General features: G+C 38.0%; 1 protein-coding gene across 8 annotated transcripts in view; it reads right to left on the minus strand.

The window, feature by feature from the left end:
• PCDH9 (protocadherin 9) overlaps positions 1–22,269 on the minus strand; it is an 873,980-nt gene that overhangs the window by 832,234 nt on the left and 19,477 nt on the right. The window contains exon 3 of one of the 8 annotated variants that reach the window (XM_043533780.1): positions 12,566–21,730. The exons of the other annotated variants lie outside the window; for them this stretch is intronic. Within the exon in view, the coding sequence (XP_043389715.1) occupies positions 21,662–21,730 (69 nt within the window). The 3' untranslated portion in view covers positions 12,566–21,661. Of the gene's footprint in view, positions 1–12,565; positions 21,731–22,269 lie in introns of those variants that run through there. 8 annotated transcript variants of the gene reach the window in all.

Genomic DNA, 22,269 nt, shown 5'->3' on the forward strand with positions numbered 1-22,269 from the left:
GAGCAAAGTTTATGCACCATTTCAGTCCCACTGAAACCTATGCCTTAAGTGGTATTTAACTGATACAGCGATACGGAACTTCTGCAGAGCAGTGAATTTCACTCTCTGTACAGAACTCTCAGTACTTGAACACAGTGATAGACGCTAGAGAAATACTATAGACTGAGTAGGTAGACAGACAGACTTGGGAATATCAAGCACGGAGTAGCTACAGAGGCAGACACTGACTAAGAGCTGCTTAGTCAGGTTCAGCATTAAGTGCTCTGGCACTAATACAATGAAGTAATGTTTGTGTTTCCAACAGTGCCAAAGAATATCTATGAAGGTTTTATTGAATTATTTTATTTAAAGCATGAAAGTATTTTTGTTAGCACTGGTAAAACTTTTCCATTTTCAAACTTATGTGTTTGGCCTAAACTTACTGACAGTGTCCCTTTAATTTAGGCTTGAGAGTTTCAGTCATTCAAGTGAAACAACAGATATCTACATTTGGCAAATAACTATTTTTTTGCATATAATCAAGCTATTATTTCTTCTAAATGATGCTAATTTCCCATTCTCTTGTACTCTAACTTGACATTCTTGTCACATTTAAAAAAAAACACTACAGCATTTCACTGTATTGGCCCCACACGCTGACCATTGCTGTAAAATACTGACATATTCCTTTTTTAAGAGCATACGTTTTAAAGATGTCAAAATTCGTCTCTAACAGGATGACACTGTGTTGCCGTAAAAAGAAGCAATGTCAGCACAGGTCTAGAGAGACCACATAAGAAATAATATTAATTAAAAAAAATATGAAACATAGTCAGTGCAAGCCTATGGGGACCATTCAGATCAATAGAAAAGAAAAAAGAAAGAAACAAAGCACAAAAAAGCTATGTCAAAACAATTTTATGAATAAAATATGAATAAAATACACACAGAAGCATGCAGAGGTAACACTGCTGAAGCACTCTTAATTCAAGCCTATTGTGAGCAGGTTTTACGGCACAGGGCCTTAAGGCTTCTATGAGCAGCTCCCAAAATATGGAGCAACCCATTGCAAAAATAATTATTTTACAAACAGGGGTTAAGACCATGAATGGAGATAAATTCTCAGTGCACAAGATACATTGCAATATCTCCCAATCCTGCCATAATCCCCACAGAAAACTCCCACTGTTTTCTGTAAACATCCCACATGCAAAACCATAGGAGGTCCGAGCTGTGACAGTTTGTTTTCAAAGAACTGTAGAGTGGGCAGATCCTGCATTCCTCATTCAAGATTAAATTCCCACTAGCCACAGTGGTCATTCAACCTTAATAAGGAATGCAAGATCCTGCTCAGGCGATCTTTGTTGTTAGGACACTACCAGGAAAGATAAACTTCCAAGTACAATCCTTGTGTAGGATATGTAAAACAGAATAGGGGGGGAAAAAGGGATTCAGCATTGTCAGAGCATTTTGCTGTGTATTCTCAGACTGAAAATATGGTGCTACTGACTCTCGGAGGAACTAAGGCTCTTAAGTTATTTTGTAATTAACAGGTTCAGAATGTTGGATTGTATTTCAAGTACTTAACATTAAAATAAGAATGGAAAAGGTAAAAGGAAGGATGATATGGCATGGGAATTGGATTCTACGTTTGTCATAATCTTTCTCCAATATATTTTCTGATCCATCTAAACAGCTTTATAACTGGTTAAAACATGCTCCATACTTACTAACTCTACAAACTGTCATAGTCATTTGGATTCAGCAAAGGATTATGTTCTTCTTAGTTTTTAATTGACGCCACAGCTTGACTGGCCATAGTCAAAGCAGTATTGAACAGTTTCCATTTAGCATTTCTCATACATCCAAATTCTAATCCACCCACTCCTTTTGATAAGACAGTGAGTTGTGACCTGAAAAAAAAATCTAATAATGTAGTTTGAGAAAAAGACTTGAACTTTTTTTAAAACACTGTTTAAAAAACCCCCGTTAACCAACGATAACATGTTAAATTGCTTATGAACAAGACTTTATTTACTTGCAGAGCTTTACAAAGCAATCTCCCAAATATAGCTCAGTGTAAGTATTTGCACTTGCAGGGGAAACAAGCTACAAACACAAGCAAGAACAGCTTTGCTAGTAACCAGTGGCAATGAACGCAATGGCTGTGAAGCTCTATGATGGGACATGACATACATTTCCCCCATATATTTAGATTTAAAAGTTTTAATGTATGTATCTTGTCAGGGACCGCCAAAGCACATTATGTTTCTTCCCTCTGCAGTACAGTGACAAAATTCTGCTTCATGTTGCATGCAAGAAAACATTTTGTATGAAATGCAAAGTGAACAAGCAAGAATGGAACTGAACAATTTCCTACAGTAAATCTGCTTCCCATCAAATCTAAGGGAAGCCATTTTCAAAGAGAAAAACATTTGACTTCATTTCCTATTAAGCATGCTTTGTCACACATTGGCTGTTGGAAAGTTCACTCCAGTCTTGGCCTCTTCTTTCAAGTAAACTGCAAGACAAAGATGCTCAAGCACTTTCTGCAGTACTTCATGGACAAAACAAATGTTTTGTTTTGTTTAAAAAAAAATCCCATTAAATACATACATATACAGGAAAGTGCCTGAGTCTAACTTTCAGTTGCTTTTGTTAACATCTAACTTGATGGATAAATAAATGTCACATAACATAGAAAAAGTATGCAACATCAAACAACTGAGAGCTGACAATGCTGTTATGTTTGTTCAGTCACAGTAATGCCAGATTTAAAGTTCAACACTTCTGTAGAATATTGCTACTGAGCCTGAATATTTATTACATTCCGACTGGATACATAACAAATTTGCCATTTTTTCTTGTTTCTTGGGCCCACATGGTAATCATCATATAAGTCTTTAATGTGATGCAGCTGCAAAAAAAGCTAATGTAATTCTGTACGTAAGGCACAGGAGGCAATTGTTCTGCTCTCCTCTCCGTTGGTGAGACCTTAACTGGAGAACTGTGTCCAGTTTGGGACACCACGCTTTAAGAAAGATGTGGACAAATTGGAGAGAGTCCGGAGGACATCAGCAAAAATGATAAAAGGTTTAGAAACCTAACTGATGAGGAATGGTTAAAAGAACTGGGCATGTTGAGTTTTGAGAAAAGAAGACTGAGGGTGGACCTGATAGTCTTCACTTAGACTAAGTGTGTTATAAAGAGGATGGTGATCAACTGTTCCCCACATTCACTGAAGGTAGGACAAAAAGTAATCAGCTTACTCTGCAGCAAGGGAGACTTAGGTTAGTTATTCGGAAAAACTTTCTAACTGTAAGGGTAGTTAAGTACTGGAATAGGCTTCCAAGGGAGGTTGTGAAATCCCCATCTCTGGTGGTTTTTAAGAACAGGTTAGACAAACATCTGTCAGGGATAGTCTAGGTTTATTTGGTCCTGACTCCGCGCAGGGCTCGGGACTAGATGACATCGTAAGATCCCTTCTAGTCCTACATTTCTAAGACTCTATGATTCTGTGACTTGAAAAACTGGATCTTGAGCCTGCACTCTGGTTTGTATGAAGATAGTACCGAGCTCTGATTCTGATCTCACACATGTGGATAGCAGGAGAAATTATACCATGAAGTTACAGTATTGTAAAACTGATATTTTATTATCAAAATCGGGCCCATTGCTCAGGGACAGCAGGTTTAACTCTTTAATAATGAACAAAGGGCAATGTAACCTTTACCAAGTGCAAATTCTGCACAGATGAACCAATATATTAAGAGCCAGATCACACAACCTTTCACACGTTATTGAGCACTTACTCACAAGAACACTGTGTGATACTGAAATTAACAGGACCATTCGTAAGATCTAGAAGTGCCCACCAACTTGAGTCGAGAGTATGCGATCTGGATCTAAATTACAGAAATCATTTACCATTGTCACTTGTATTAAAATAAAAGATATTAGAGTATATGGTGAAAAGGAGGAGAGGGAATGTGAACACCAGTAACAGCCTGCAACAGAAGGACATTCATCAAAAGACAATTACAGTATGAATGACATGAAAATAAGACAGACAGAACTGATGATGGGTAGCATGAAAATAGGCAATAGACATTGGTATGACATTAATTTTTGAAAATTATGAATAATCATCTTTAGTTATGCTATAGAATAGCACCAGTGTTATTCCTTGACCCTGGCTATATTTGCAAGACACAGACAATCCAGCCTACCTCCTGTTAGTCCTGAGTGTTTCCTCGCATGAGACTACTTCAATATCCTTTTCCATTTTAGGGATGAAAAATGTTTGCTTCTCTCTTGCTTGGAGTATCAAGGCTTTAATTCAACTGAGCATGTGGAGAGAGGCTGTCTATACCATAACTTTAATGATGTAAATGGTACTAAATGTTGCAGAAACAGCAAAGCATGGAGATACTAGGTATCTCTGCAATGACCTGAAGGTGTTTTAAGAGCATGAATTTCAAATTCAGCTTTTCAAATGACAATTCGACTTTCTTTTTCAGATTTTTTTAAAGGAATCACGCTATAAAAAAGGGGGGGGGGTAAATTCTCCACTGGTGTAACTTTATTAAAGTTGTTTGTCAGTAGTGACTTGGCCAAAGTGTTTTCTACACTGGGATCCAGTGTTGACCTGGATCTTACTGGGAACCATACATATAGAAAACAAAGGATGGCAGAATTTGACCCTTCAATTACATAACTTTGCCAGGTTCCGCTTACAAAATCTCCATTTGAATTAGCCAACAGTTGTCTGAACCAGAGTTTAGAAAATATATTTGGATTTCTGAAAGAAATCCTGAAATGGGCATGTTCCTAGATTTCAAAAATTTAAATGTGAATGACTGCACTGTAAAGGGTTATACATCTCCATACAGGTTGGAACTGCTCAGCATTCACCTAACTCTGCTCCCATGGAAATCAGTTGGAGCTTTCAAACTGACATCCATGGGAGCAGTGTTAGGCTGACACTGAGTGTTTTTGAAAATCCCATCTATAAAATCTAAGGACCTGATCCCACTCCCACTATAATGAATGGCAAAACTACTGTGGACTTTAATGGGAGAAGTCTCAGTCCCTAAGAATGTGTTGTCAAAAATTTTTTTTTAATGTCCCTAATTTTTTGTGTTTCCCAGGGAAAAATTAAAATATGTTGTGTTCTTGGCTAGCTCTGCCACAGCAGTTAGCTGAAATAGACCTCTATTCCTGAGCAATGCTGTTCCAATCAGCTGATGATGCTTATAAAGGGTGATGATATTTTGTCAAGAAAAAGAATACTGAGAGGTTTTATAAGCAAAACAATGTCACATTTTAAATTTACAAATGGGGATAGAGAAAGGAAGTGAAAAAATTAGGAGCTTTTAAGAGCCTGATCCAATACCAGTTTTACTCAGGAGAAATCGCCACTGATTGTCAACGAAAGCTTTGCCTAAGTAACTACTGCAGGATGCGGTAATAAAAGAGCATTAAAAACAACAGGTACGTAAAGAGCAAAATGAAAGGCTATAAAAGCGAGTTAACAGTGTATTTTAACATTGTAAATCTGTGAATGATTTTTTTCCTTTCATAGTAAGTTATAAAATGGTGATTTAGAATTTTTAAATGAATATACTCATTAATATATACCCAATGTACCTAAATGTTTTCCTCCATGTTTATTCCTTTAGCCCATCTACCTTCTTCTGTACCCTTTGCTGGCTAGAACTGACCCACCAGTTACTGTATAAATTTCCTCATCACTGAGCCCAGTACTCTGAGATACTAGGAATTCTTGGCTTTTGCCTTCTCAAGCATAGATTGCATAGGTGTCAGTAGTTCCCTTCTTCAGCAGAGCACCCTTCTCTATTTAAAACAAGACAGCTTTTCACTGAATGGAGATATGGCCATTTCTCATATGACAGACCCGATTTAAATCATTATGATGTGAAACAGATTTACACACGCAGCTCAAGGAATGGACCTTACCAAGGTATCAATACAAAGAGATTTCCATAATAAAATTCAACACAAAACCTCAGCATTGTATAAAACAAATTCTGAAACTTTATTGTGAATTTTAAAGTACATATAGTAAAGGACCTTAACCTTAATATCATTAATTAAAAATAAATTTGAAAGAAATCCACATACTAGTAGTTTAAGCAAAAGTTCAGTACATACTTTTGAAGTCACAATATATACATTTATGAGAGTGCAATAAGCTTCCAATTACATTAGGTAAATATATTTTTGAATAAATAGTAGGACTTTTGATTTGACATGTGTGAGACGCATACTGTTTACATTGAAAATGTTTTACAAAATATAGCAAAAGAAAAATGGAACTTAACACATTTTAATTGTACAACTATTTGAATACCTTCTTTTATGAAATCAATTCTTAAATCAAATCAGAGTGCACAAAGGTCCATTTTATAAAGTACAGTTGTTGGTTTTCACTGCCCAACATTGATTAGAAATGATGAATTGCAAGATGCATTACTATACGCATCAATGAATTCCCATTCAACTCAGTGGCCACTACAATGAAGAAAATATTCCAGAATCATTGACATCATCTTCTTCTCTTCTAAACTATGCCTGTAATAAATACATAGCAATGGTATCTACTACTGCTTTAAAACACTGAAACACTTTACCTGATTTTTTCAGCTATTTCTTGCATATATAAAGAGAGAGAGAGAGACAGAGAGAGATTCAACAATTGGTAATGTAAAGAAGAAGTAAATACACTGCTATCCTTAAATATTTTCTACCTTGTAGTGGCTCATAAGAAAAGAAAAGAAAAGAAAAGAAAAGAACACTGTCAATTTTCAATTGTCAACTTGGGGGAAGAATATCCCTCAGCTGGGTAGATACTACGTATACAGCATGTTAAACCATATTATGAATACATAGCGTCCACCGTATAAATACATAACAGGAGTAATATAGTATACTGTGCCTACTAACTACTGAATAATAATTATAGGAAATTGTCACATCAAGTGTTTTACATTTATGATTACTCATACATTATATCACACAATAGGGGGAACCTTTTCCCAGACAGACTCCTTTACCACATTTTGTCATCTTTCATAGAATAATCATTTGTTATACAGTGACAAAGTATTTCTCCAGAAATACGTGAAATGCATTTTCTTTTGCAACATCCGAAAATGAGCAGTAACCTGACCATTTTACAAACAGAGCTTAAGGAATAACAGCTTTAACAGAGTGTCAAGTATTTGGCACTGACCTCAAAAAAATTAGGAATTGTGGGCATAGGGGTGTCATTCAGAAAGTTTAGGAAACACATAACTAGAAAACTAGTTAAGCAATGATGAATGAAAAGAAGTACTTTCCATTCAAATAGCGCACAGTGGGCCTATTTGAGTCATGCCTAACTACCCTGCCGTGCGTTATCTGAACAGCTCAAAGCATGGCGAAGGACAGCACAGCTTTATATTCATTATTGTTAAAATAAAAGCAACATACTGAAATGTATATTAACTGAAAGTTAAAGATTTTTAAATGCCACTAAGGCTTTATGGTGTATTAAGATCTCAAGAGAGAGCAGGCTATTTTTATGTAGGCTATAGAGCGGAAGAGCAAGTTAAATTCTTGTGTACCTCTCCAGGACTCACACATCACAGCTAAATATGAGGCATTTCACTCCAAGCAGTCTTGCAATCTTTTCAAGGTAACGGTCTCTTCTACGTGAGAAAATAAACTTTTCTCTGCAGGGCACTGTTTCGTAACAGTGCCTGGCTTGGAGGGCAGACACACGCATGCAGATATGATCTACTTTTGACTGGGCTCATAAGTCAGGAATATCTCCTTGCCTCTCATTTACTAAACATAGTACATTCTGGTTCTGACCATCACTCAGACACAAAAGCCATCAAAGCAACTAACAACCAGTTAATATTAAGAATATATACTAGTGACAGACAAAACATGTTCGTCGTTTGTCACTTTTCCTTCTCACTTACCCACCAGAAATTTTAGGGTGAAATGTTGGTATAAAAAAATATAGGCCCCAATCGGGCAACTGGATCCATGTGGAAGGAAACCTTTGTGCCTGCACAGAGCACCACCGGCTTCAGCTGTACTCTGCACAAGAATCTACCCACATGGAGCAGTGTGCAGGATCTGGGCCACTGTATGTATCACTGTGCCACTGGGAAGGAGAAGAGAACTCCTCCATTTGGCTATTAGAAAGAATACAGGTTTGGGTTTAGAGAGAACACTGTAATGGCTTCAAGACTCATTTAAAAAAAGAAAATCAGAAACTTTGCCAGTTAGAAATCTACTCAGCGTTTCTGTGCTGGAATGTCACTTTAAGTTAACAGTGAAGTTGAAATCTTTTAGGATAGGTTCTGTAGCACAAAGCTCTCTTTATTTCTACTTTTTAAAGACATGAAATAACCCTCCGTGCCTACTGATATCGCCAAACAGGATAACAGAACCCTTACAGAAGCCTTGACAGCTTAAATATACTGTAGGAATTGTTGACAATTACATCTGCACGTCTCAGCCTGCGGAGTGGATGGCTAATGGAATTAATGAATTGCCTGCTGGCCTACGAGCAAAAAGCCTAAATAACAACATGACCTTCAGTCAACACTGCTGCAAAAGCACTTCCTAAATGATTCAAAACACATGAGCTATGACCTCAGCCACTGATAAATGTTTGTGATTTTTCTTCTTTCGCTAATTTTGTCCCTCTTGTGTAGTTCTTGCTAGATGGACATAACTTATTTTGTTGGTTTTTTTAATTAATAATTAAGCGCTCACATTAATTTCCATGGAAGAAGGATGTTCTAGGGACCAGGTTCTGCCGGCATTTACACGAGCATAAATCTAAAACCAAATGTACTCCAAATATGCGCCAGTGTAAAAGAGAAAAGCATCTAGCTCTAATTATCTAAATATGCTTGAAATGAAGAGTCAGGATTTCCTGTCACAAACCAAAACAAGCGTCATTCTCCTTGTCTCTTTGTTTTCACCTAGATGTAACTGCATTGCAGTCAATGGACTGACTCCTATTTTACACCCATGTGAGAGGAGAACCAGACCCAATACTGGCAATCCCTGCTTATGCCAATATTGTTACTAATAGACTCATATTCCATGAGAAATAGGGCTAAAAAATATTCTGCTGTGAGATGGACATTTTTAAAGGGATGGGGAACTGGGGTCTTATTTAAAAGCATGTCAGCAAATAAATGCAGACAACAAACCTATTTTAATATCAGTGTTTCTAAAATTCTGAGACTGGAACATTCCTACTGAACAGGAATTATATTCCTTAATTAATCTTAAAGAGACTTGGCCTAACCCTACATTTTAATTCTTTTTAGGATTTAGTTTGGCAGGATAATAAGTTATAACAGAACATAAAATGATTTAGTGCAATGCCTACAATCTATTGATGCTTAATGTAGTTGATCACTGAAATACTTAAAAAGATAGTATTAAGTGATTTGTGCATTTGAGACATAAATGATCATGACAGCCTTAGCCACATAGTTGCATTCCACTTGACTTTCACACACTTTATTTGAAGACATGCATGTGTAAAGATCAGTAGCAATTGCCAATTTGCCTGGTCTACCACATCACCATAGAGAAACTGCGACAGACTTTTCCCCCTTAGGTGCAATTTTGTCATACTCCATTAATCCCCTCAATCCTCTCCCAATCCTGTGGACTTGTTATATTGTAATCCATGATTGTTGTGGTAAAGGAACATTGGAAAGTCTCTGTTGTCCTCAAGGCAGAAAATTACAATGATAAGTCTATTAAATTTGGCTCTTACAGTGTCCACTTGGATCAAGCCTGCTTGTCACAATAATAACCAATAGCCACAGTGTCAGTACAAATTATCACCAACATCCAGAATGTCAATGCAAAATTAATTTTGTGTTGCACATAGCCTTGTCTGTTCAGTTCCCAGACAAAGGCAGAACTCCAGCTGTATTTTTAAGGAGGAAAAATACTAAATCAACACATCACATAGGGCAGCTTTATTCACTTATGCATGTCAGGTTTTCGGTTTTCAACTCCCAACTGGAAACTCTATCACATGATTGCACCTATTGTGTAACAAAAAAACTTGGCATTCTTCCACCTGAATCTGTTAAAGAGCGATTACTGAGAGCATTCCCTTTCAGGGTTGTTTTAGTTAAATATGAGATTCTTGATAAATGGTACTATTCCTCTCTCTTTCTCTCTCTCTCTCTCTCACTCTCTCCCACACACACGAATTAAAACTTGTAAAACTTGGTTTTATTCCAGTGACAGGAAGAGTTAACAGCTGAATCTAAACATCTAAAAATCTATGACTGATCATCTAGTGAACTCTGCAATAAAAGCTTGTTAAAAATTAACTGCACTAAGGTCCACTTTCAGTGACAAGTTTAACAGCATTTTTTAATTCGGTAAAAACTTTCCCTTCCACATATAAGAGCTCATTAGAATTTTAATTCTGAAATAAAAATAAATAAGTAAATCAACCTCAAAATAACTAAATAGTAATGATCAAAATACAGGGAAATCAAAAAGCATTGTTCCTCTGATATCTTAGGTGTCTGAAGTTGATTTATTTTACCTCCTAGGTATGGCTCCTCTTTTTTATTTATTAAATTAAGATTGTATTTTATTATTCTCTAGAAATCTGCAACACCTTGTGCCCTAAATAAGAACAGCAGCCATGAATCTGATTACACGATCTACATGCACTTCACACACTAAACAATTTTGTTAGCAGACTGTTGCAAGAATCAATCTCATTCACCCATGGGCACAGTGTACACCATCTCTAGATCACTGAGCTAGTTTATTTTATTCTGTAATGTGCACAGAGGTTAACCTGCATAAAATTCTGCAATGTAGAATTATATTTAAATCTGATGTTACTCCACTCAAACCTAAACCACACTTAACACATTCATTACCGATAGGAACACTGTAAACGTTATTTATGACCAGTTTCAAGGATTATATTGGAAACTTAACATGAGGTGGCCATATTTTAGCACATATAAAAAAGTGCCATTATGGAAACCAGCAACATAAGGCTGGAATATTCAAAACACTGTATAAAACAGCAGGATGCCTCTTGTGGTAATGGGGGTATCAAAATAATACATTTCTAAATATATTTAGAGAGTTTATATCCAACTGAGAAATTCTGCTCACCAGAACAGAGATGGCAGGCAAAAGACAAACTTCTATCCAGTGCTGCCTCTAGCAGAAATATTTAGGTGCACGTAAGAAATGTGGGTCCTTCTGAACAGGTCACCACAGTCTACATTGCAGCTTACGTTAGCCAGTGCCATATTCAAATATGAGGTGCTAGGATAGTTTCTCTCGTCAGTGTAGACAAGGCTTAGCCAAGCTATAACCACTGTAAACCATTCTACAAATCTGTGCTCTTGATAATGATTTCTCTAGTCTAGCACAATTTAAAAAAAAAATCACGTGCATGCCAAAGCCCCAGCTACATCGGGGAAATGTTAGCTCCATGCACCATCCCATTTCTGACAAGTGCATTTCCAGGATTAATGTAGACAGAGCTTTTAATAGTGAAGGTTTGAAAAGATCTGCCATTGTAGTATGATAGGAAAGTTCCATTTGGCTCCTTTCCTGAACTCCTCCACACACTGCGCCAAACTTTACCACATTATATATATAAAAAAATACTATAAATAAAATTAATTATTAATAATAAAACCTAACAGTAGCACATGAGATTCATACATGGTTGTGAACATATTGCATGCTCTCTCACCGTTATAATTCTCTTCCTTCCATATCCCATCCACTGACTACCTAGCTGTTTTATTTCTAATTTATATTGCAAGCTGTTTCAGTCAGGGACTGGAAGTTCACAACTTGATATGCCCTTTGTCTTTTATCTCCCTTTGATCTAAGCAGCTGCAAACTGTTATCTCTTAGGGCCTGATCCAAAGACTCCAGTGTAAATTTTTCCAGTAACTTCAGTGGAAGTGGGACAGTGCCCGTATCATAGTTCATTGCTATAAAATGTTCTGCACCCTTCTTTTAATCCCACAAAATTACATTTTTCCAAAGTTCATAAGAAGAGATCCTCATCTGATGTAAATCAGCATAGCACCAAACATTTTAGTGAGCTATGCCAATTTTCACCAGCTGAGGATCTCTAGTCAATTTTTGTGTTATAAAGATGAAAAGTAGTTTGGGATTTCTCAAAAGAGAAGTAAAGCTGGTCTTAAAAGTATTGAAAGTGACTCTGAACTCTGTGGTAACACATTCATAAATTGCCTATATGCTGATGTTCTCTGGGTAAGTTGTACAAAGCCATACTTCCCGGTGCAGTAGAATAACTTTGTCTTACTCTCCTGATGCAAAGCTCCCTACATATCTCATAGTCATAGAATCATAGAAGATTAGGGTTGAAAGAGACCTCAGGAGGTCATCTAGTCCAACCCCCTGCTCAAAGCAGGACCAACACCAACTAAATCATCCCAGCCAGGGCTTTGTCAAGCCGGGCCTTAAATACCTCTAAGAAAGGAGATTCCACCACCTTCCTAGGTAACCCATTCCAGTGTGCTTCACCCACCCGCCTAGTGAAATAGTTTTTCCTAATATCCAACCTAGACCTCCCTCACTGCAACTTGAGACCATTGCTCCTTGTTCTGTCATCTGCCACCACTGAGAACAGCCTAATTCAATCTTATACAGTGCTCTATATAAGCACAGTGTTGTGAGACAATTGTTATATCATCTTATTCACTTTGCCATGGATATTATTTGTTATAACTTCTGAAATTATAAAGAAAAACAATGTGAGATACAGAGGAATAAGATGGATGAGGTAATATGTTTATCGGACCAACTTCTGTTGGTGAAAGAGACAAGCTCTCGAGCTACACAGAACTCCTCTTCAGATCTTTGCAGAAGAGCTACATGTAGCTCGAAGATCTGAAGAGGAGCTCTGTGTAGCTTGAGAGCTTGCCTTTCACCAACAGAAGTTGGTCCGATAAAAGATATTATTTCACCCACCTTGTCTCGCTAATATCCTGGGCCCAACACACAGCTATAACACCAGTGAAAATAATTTGACATAGAGTCAGTGAAATGTTCTAAGCTAAGAACAATTGCGTGGGATTTGCAGACAATGTTGCTTAATGTAGAGTAGCCAATGCAAGGAGCTTTGTCCCAATGCAACATAACACTTAAACTGTAAAACAATATTTTCTATAGTAGCAGACAACATTTTAGGTTGCAGTACCTGCTGAACAGATTTTAAACATAATGGTTTCTGTCTAACTTTTCTCAACTATTTCTTCCCCCACTAAAGTGTCCATTAAAAATGTTCTCATTTATTCTCATTTACTTTTAGATAAAAGTCCTGCACAAAACCCATAGAACTTGATTCAGTGACCCTTATACTGAGTGACACTTACTCACATGAGTCATCTCACAGGAGTCATTGGAAGGGATTTTCCAAAGCACTCAACACTGGCCTCACTCTGCTGTCACAGGAGTCAGTAGTCAATAGTTGAGTTACTGACTTCAATGGGAGCAAACGCGGGCCAGTGCAGAACAGTTTTGAAAATACCAGTCTTAAAACGTAAACTCAGAGACTCAGGTATATTTTGCGTGGAGATCAGTGAAACTACTCGTAAAGCAAGGGCTACCCAAAGTGAAGAAGGCTTGTAAAATTGATTCCAGGCGTTCACGTTAGCGGGCTGGCCTTAACCAGTAGTATAAGCATTACAACATAAAGATAAAATAATCTTAGAGGGAAAAGGAGCAAGTCAAAGCAGGAAGCAGTTTAATTTTCACCTTTGACAACAGGAGGATTTTCACTTCCAGCTGCTTCTGTGTTTAACTGACCATTTTTTATGTAGTGAGTGAAAGCCAGCCAATTTTCTTCAGAGAAGTTGTACTATTCTCTTGACTCAATAAGAGCTATATGCTTCTTATTTGTCAGTGGCACCATGGGGATGACATAAAACATCAGAGCAAAGATTTCTTTTTCCAATATGCAAAATTAACTGTTAAACTCAATGGGGAGCATTTCGATACCACCAATTTAGTATCAAACCAAAGCAAATAGTCTTCTTAGGGAAGAAAGGGACCAAAGGGAACACAAAATGGTACCTGAATTAATTCAGTTGTTTCTTATAAAAGCAGAAGAAGTTTCTTTTATACTCAAGTGGATTACGTTTCCTTTTATAATAAGCCAATTGTTTGGAGATTTTAAAGATAATGTCATGAGTAACCTCACGTAAGAGTACAAAAGGGAGACTGAATTTTCCAATATATTTTACCAAAAGGGTCATTCCAAAACATGGCCTGGATTTCTTTTTTGAAAAGGAGATTATGATTTACATCCTCCATTGATGTAAAAAGGCACAGTTCCATTGAACTCAATGTTACTGAATTATAATGTTAGACCATGGATAAGTTTCCTATTTCCTTTAAACTTGAGGGACCTGATTCACTGAAATACATGGAGTTACCCTTATTTATGGCACACTACGGTTTAACCAAATAAATAATAATCCAAGGGTGGGGTTTTGGGGGTTTTTTGGGGGGGGGGGTAGTAAAGAGGGTTTGTTTGGGGAGTTAGGTCTATTTGTACTGCCAGCCCTGGCTAATGATTCTCTACTTATCCACATTTCTAAAGACCTAAGATCTTTTGTTTGAAAAGAAGCTTGGAAGCAATTGTCTTCTGTTCATTAATCCATAAACATTTGATTTCAAATTAGATTGCTGGCAGACATAACCTCTCTGCACTGTTACAGTGGAAAATTGATTTGATTAATCAAACAGCTTTGTCTCTAGAATAGTTGTCCCTGACCGTGCTATGCAAAAAACTGCTAATGCAATTGCCAGTGCTGGCATGCTCATCTTTCACCTTGCAAAATTTTCCCTCATGAAAACATCAATTGTACACCTCATACAATTAATTATTCTACATAATGCTCATTGCACTTATTGTGCATCGTACTGAGTATTAATAAAAAGCTATATTCTATTCCTGGCTCTGAAAGTGACCTGCTGTGTGATGTTGAGCCACTCACTGCTCTGTGCCTCAGTTTCCCCATTTGTAAAATGGGGATATTAAGACTTACCTTCCTTCATAAAATACTTCAAAAACTATGCATGAAATACTTCTTTTTTATTTAGTGTATTATTTTTTATTTTCATTATGTTGGACATTAGCTACCTATTAATAGTAGATTATATATCACTATTTACTATCTATTTTATATTTAACTGGTCTCATTTATCCTAAGGACATTCAGCATAGGTCTGGGAATGCAAAGAGGTCTTCATATGAGTGTAAATATAATGTACTTCTACTTTTATGCTCCTTTATACTACCGAAGTGATGTAAATTGGCCTTCATGTAAACAAGAATCAAGCTCGACAACTCTGCTTCTCATAACTCGTAGTTTTAGATTTCAAAACCAACAGTTCCTTTTCCCACTCAAGGTCTCCCTCCCATCTAAAGCACTATATATGTGTGACAGTGAATACTGTTATACTGCTGCATTAAGAGAATCTGTGCATGTATGTGAAAATATTGCACCCACAGACAACACAGAATTAACCAAACAAAAATCCAGCAAGCACTATTTTTCTTTCATATTGGTGTTATTATCCTGTAGTCATCTGCAGTGAAAAGCTATGAATGTTGTGCTATCTGGGCCATTTAAACAGTGAATTTGTTATTTTAATCTGTAATACAAAAACGAATGTATAAACATTTTTGGATTAAACTGGGTCTACTGAAACAATGTGAACACAATTTATTTGATGATAGGCAACATCGTTGACCTTCCAGTATTTTTATCATCTTTACAAAATGAGCACTATGAATATATATCTTTCTCCATTATTAATCCAAATTTCATTTTATCATGTTGTCTAGGTAATCTGAGCACATTAGCTGCTTCACTTTGTATGAAGAGTATTTGTTGAGACAAGAAGCAAATGGGAATATTAATTCTAGACAAAACTGCAGGGATCTCGCTAAAAAAATGCTTCTCTAGAATAATGGCATTATCCAGAGACTATGGTTAGGTCAAGTATCCATCCCCAGACCGTCTGAATGTGTGCCAGGATGTCCAGAGAGCCTTATAAGAAGATATCCTGATTACCTCCTCCCTTGGCAAAACCTCCTGCAGGCAGGTTTGGAAGAAGGTCTCTTTACAGAGACATGTCGCGGGGATGTGATAGGGCAAAAAATGGGGAAAAGGTAACAAAGTCCACCACAAACTGTTTCTTGCAGGATCTCATAAAGATGAAGGCCATCAAGTAGAGGCTCTATGCCTTCTTCCCACTCCCTGGTACCTCTTGAAGCTGTGATATCAGGGCTTCTGCAGCCAGCGCTTGCCCTGGGGACATCCTAAAAGGGGATTTTCACCACAGGGGGGCCCACATGAAAGATAACGTGGAGCTGTATTATCAGGCTCAGAAAGAAGGTGAGTAAATGCTAGGAATGGAGGGCATCTTGAGAAAGCACAGAGAGGAGAAAATTAGTGAAAAAATGACCACATAGTGGGCCAAGCTCCATTGGGACGACTGGGCTCCCACTGAAATCAAGGCAAGTGAAATAGGGCCAAGTCGTTTGACTCAAGACAATTTTTTTATTATTATTAACATTATTTTTTCAGAACTGCCACTGAATGGAAAGAGTTATTCACCCAGATCTAGTGCAGGCTGACTAAATCTGTCTGGAAGGGAGCTACAGCAAGGCAAGTGTCCTGAATCCTCCACTCTGCCTGATATCCAGCAGAGAATTGGCACAGTGACAGCAGTGGGTAGTGCTGTCCTGCGGATGCCTTCCCTTGGGAATGGACTCAATCAAAGGATACAACAGCCCCTGCAGGCACAGCAAAGTGCAATGTGTGCTAGCAAATCCACAACGCTGGTCTGAAGATAATTTACAGCTGTATCTCGATAGAACTTCTTTTACCGAGCAAGCCTTTGTCTAAGCCACCTACACACTGAAGTCCACATAGTAGTAACACCCACGCTGACAAACAACACCATGGCAACAAAAAAAGCAGGATTCACTTCTCTCAGGTTTATTTATTGCAGTTATCACTTCAAGCCAAATCTCAGCCCCTCCTAGTAAAAACTTTTACTTCTTATTAAAGAGCACACACTTTCATTTATATGTATTCCTCCTGCCAAAGCATGGAGATATAACTGAGGCAGAGGACAAATGTGCAAGGAATAGATGAAATTCTGTGAACGATGCAAATTAAACTAACATACTGAAAACAGCAGGTTAAAAAAACCTCCACTTCTGTGCAGCAGGCCCAATTCTCCTCACACATTTATCAGTTTTACACCAGTGTATCCCCACTGTCTTCTCTGGATTTGCTCCTGATTTGCATCAGCACAAAAGAGATCAGAATCAGGCCTGGAATTCCTGCTGGTGTTCAAACATGGAAGATAGAAGACTGTGCTAAACATTACACCAGCCCTCCTCATCAACTAGCATAGTTATCTTCTGGTGAAATAATGTGAGACAAAGAAGATACCAGAGAACTGCTTTTGCCCCCATTTGTTTTACTTCACAAAGTTAATGAGTCTTGCCTGTAAGAATTTGTTTATTTTTCTGTGAAATAAAACAAAGGTAACTAACTGTGAGTAGTAGCCCAGAGGAGAGGGGGAGTACCATCATGCTCCCCGCCGTTAGCAAACATGCAGAGAAGCCAAAGTCCCCAGAACAGAAGGAGGACTTAAGCCCGCTGCAACATCAGAAGTGCTAAAGTCACAAAGGTCCCATAAGCTAGTTTTCAAGAGATGGCAGAATCCAGCCCCTAGACTCCATGGACCCAGGGGAACAATGGAGAATCGGGGCAAAAAGTTATCAGGGAAAGCAATCATCTTTACTTCTAGGCACTCTGAGCATGCTGATTCCCACTGGAGGCCCGGTGTAAGCATACAGTTCCTGCCAATCACATCCTGCATCCTAAAGGTGCATCCTAAAGGTGGAGAGTACTTAGCTACTCAGTGGAGGTCTCCAAGCCTTTCTGCCCTCTCCTGCTCCCCATGATCTACAACGTTTTTGCTTTGTACTATCAAATCCATGAAAAATAGCAAAAATAAAGTCACAGTAACAATGGCAAGTTTTGCAGTATAGTATTAAATATCTGCTTTAATTGTAGTAAGAAAAAGAACTCTGCCAAAATACCAAATCATCAGATTAGAATATTTCTCACTTCCTATTCAACATGATCTATTTCTTCTTGTGACTCTCACAGCAACCAAAGCATGGAGCTACTGGTATGATTTCAGCCTAATGCCCGCCCTGTTGGGTCTACTGGTTTCACTAAGCTCTTTAACAAATATTATGGGTCTATAAATAGAATATATTCAATACTTCTCAGAGAGAAATTCACTTCCAAACATTGTTTCCATGTACCCTCCAATCATTTATTATATAAATCGAAACATTTACTGGATCACTGAAATGTTGTTTAAATTTTACAATCAATGTGTATTTAACCAAGAAGTACTATTAGTGTTTGCATCACTTGTTTGTTTGCAATTTACATAGATTTTGCTTTCTGCAGTTCTTTGTGCTCATGGCATTTGAACCATGGTGTGTGTTCAGTGATAATTGCCTAAAGAGCTGCAGAACAGTTGGTGACTTCTTTTCATATTTTTTGGCACAAATCTAAGAATTTATCACAAGCTTGAGTGCAAGTGGAAAAAATCCCTCACTTGTTTTAGAAATCATGAATCTAATTCTTTCTCTTCTCACACTGGTATAAATCATGAGTAATTCCACTGAAATCAATGCAGTGGGTGAGAGGAGAATCAGGGCCTGGGTCTTTTTAAAAACTGTGTGAGAGAGGTCCCACTTGCACAGTGCTATACATGTCTTTCACCATTAGCCACCCTGGTTCAAATGTAAATCTGGTCAAAAGTGGAAGTGGGTTTAGACTTTAAACTATTCTCTCTTGGATGCTTGCCCACCACGCAAATTTGCATGAAAGACTTTCTGTGTCAAAGAAAGATCCCAGACTCGAACAGCAGGAGTGCTGCAAGTCAGAAGTGAGTTACTCTGAAAGAACTGCATGGGAAGCATGCACATGACATTCATTTATTTTTGTTTTCATTAATAGAATCAACGTGCCTAATTGTATCCACATATTTAGCCCAGCGATCTGTCACCTGACTTCGTAAGTGATGTTACATTGCTTGGAGATGCTAATCACCCTCTAAGCTTAAAATAATAAATTCTCACTCAATTGAAATGCAAAGGCAAAATACTACATTTCGTTTTCCAGCTGAGCTTCCATTTAATGTGCCAGATGAAGGAGCTTGCTCCGCTTTACTGGATCAGATTCAAAATGGTTTGTCCAAGGAACACAGTGATTACGGGAAAACAGTCCTTACTCAAGCAAAACTCTAAATGATGCAAATGGGTGTTTCGCCTGAGTAAGCCCTTTGTCTTCATGTTAATATATCAGAACGGCTACTCCAATCCAGACAAGGGACAAGCCAAGTTCCTCTTGCTGGTGTGTTTCTAAGGGTTGGTCTACAATACCACTTAAGTTACATCACTCAGAGATGTGAAAAAGACACCCCCTTGAGCGACACAAGTTACAGCAACCTAAGTGCTGTCCACACCAGCGCTTTCGTCAGGAAACACTCTCCGACCAACATAATTACTCCACTTCCGCAAGAGGCAGAAACTATGCTGACGGGAGACTGCTCTCCGGTCGGCATAGCGCATCTTCACCAGATGCGGTACACTGACGCAGTTGCATTGGTGCAGCTGCGATGATGGAGTGCTGTAGTGTAGACTTGCCCTAAGAGTCAAGTAAGTAATTTCTCTAAAGCCTCCTCTAAAGTACATTGCCACAGTAAGTGGGAGAAGCATAATTTGACATTCTGATGGTCTCAGATTTAAAATAATGGATGTCACTGTTTTGTTACACTACCTTAAATTACCACAGGTCTCCTACACTAAACTTGAGATTCTGTTCTCACACATGATCAGAAAATCATGGCATCTATTTCATACCAGTACAAGCTTGTGTTAAATGTACAACTTCTTTATGTCCTTTACTAAAGTCTGACAGCAGTGATCTCCCCAAACATGCATCTAATCTTTACATCTACACATGTGAAAACACCTTTGGGTCTTAAAACTATGAGTGCTGAATTATTTAAACTAGTATGTTGGTTAAAGATTTTTCCATAGTTTTGGCATTGTTCCTCTGTTCTTAAAATGTCAAAGTGCCATTAACATGTTAAGGAACATATTAAGGATACATTAAAATGAATCTCAATTGGAAATTGCATGCACGAGATGTGTAAGAGGAAAATGTAGGGCATGACAACAAGTGGCATGTAACATCAGAGATTATTACAATGTGTTTACAACTACTCACTATACTGCACATCACCTCTAGTGAATCACACCACTACTTAGATCTGTACTACTGTTAGTCCTTTGATACCACATGCTTCTTCAGCAGTGGAATTTGAGCTCTAGCTTTTAAAGGCCATATGTAATACTTGGAAACCCCATGATAAAACAATCGAAACACAGAAAACAGAGCTAGATGTTAGATACAGCACTGAAGTGAAGATATTATTGCAATAGCATCAAATGGCCAGCCTACTGGTCATGCTCTGAATTGCCATACAGGGGAAGGACTTAGCCTTCTTTTCTTGCATTCTTGCTACTCAAAGAGACAGAATACCTCACATTAATAAACAGCAACCACTCAAGAGTGCCCACGGGACTGCCATCCAGACAGCCTCAGTAGAAGAAGGATGGCTGTAACAAGGTGTAAAGAGGAAAAATGGGTGCTGGCGATTCTGAGGGCTCCAGAAGGGTCGTAGAACTTTCCTCCCATATCATGTGTGCTGTGGGGTGTGTGAGAATGAGGAGGGGGAGAACTGTATAGAGGCTATGGGTCTGATTCTATTCTGCCACACAGGACAACATCAGTGACATAACTAGAATTTCATTAGTGGAAAACTAGTGTGAGACCAGAATCATGCCCACGATAAATTCTGTTTATACCCTATTTAAGGCCCCTTTCCACAACCAGAGCATTGTTAAATAGCCTTAGTGTAAATGTGAATCAGGCCCACCGTCTCTGGTCATTCTCAGTGCCAAGATGCAATGTACAAAATGCCCATTCCTCTGGTAAAGCACCAATACCCAAATTCTGGGAAACAGTACCAATAATTCATATAAAATAAATCCATATGTACCACAGGGCCAGGAACACACAAAAATAATGCACCTACTTGATCAAGGTTAATACTATATTCCTAGTAGAAGGGAAAGGTTATTTTTATTACCTACAATCGTCTGATAATTAGCTGCAGGGCAGATTCAACAATATCCCGGGATGTGATTTCACAATATAATGAACAAATGTCTAGTTTTTTGCCATCTAAGAAAGCAACAAAACAAGAGCAGGACTTGTCACTATTTTGCTTATGGCAGGAATTAGACAATGCCCAGAACCCTGTAGCTACCCTGCGAGCATCTTAACTAGTTTGATTACATCATTGATTCCGTTACTTCAACAGTTCTGCTCTCCAGTATAGGCCATAATTGAAAGCAGCAGCCAGCAGGTATCAAATGTGAGTGAGAAATGTCTCCTGCTGAGTAAGTACTGACTGTGAACCAGATTCACTGTCTTGTAGGCAGTTTTGAAACGAAGATGTTATAAAGGAGAGGATCCTCAGATGGGTGGAGCATCTGTGGAGGATAAAGAGGCAAGCAAATTACCAAGAATGTTCAGAAGCGGAAACTACATTTAAAAAATGGCTATGAGGCAGATCAAAAGCGAAGAGATAAGATATTGTAAAGGATTTTTTTTCAAAGAGATACAAGAGAAATAAAAGGGAAAAGTTGAAGCACAAGGTATAAAACAACACATTTATCCTGACCTGCTTGCCTTCTTCATTCTGTAACTGGGAAGAAAGTCTTGTCCAAATGTTTTCATGCTAAGCAAAAAAACCAACCCCTCTTTTGATTAGTGATACTGAAGCTGAACAGCACAAAAATGATTAGTTCAGTGGGCCAAATTCTGCCCTTCCAAAGGGTCTGTTTCAAAGCCTACTGATATCAATGGGAGTCTTTCCACTACCCAAAGCATATTCAGGTTAATGCAAAGACTCCCATTGATATCAATAGGCTTCTAATCCTTGGAATTTCAAGCGCAAGGTCAGGAATGGGCCTAGTGAACCTTGAAGTGTCATGATACTCCAAAAAAAAAAAAATGATGGTAAGAATGG

Source organism: Chelonia mydas, chromosome 1, assembly GCF_015237465.2.
Source record: "Chelonia mydas isolate rCheMyd1 chromosome 1, rCheMyd1.pri.v2, whole genome shotgun sequence".
NCBI classification, from domain to species: domain Eukaryota; kingdom Metazoa; phylum Chordata; order Testudines; family Cheloniidae; genus Chelonia; species Chelonia mydas.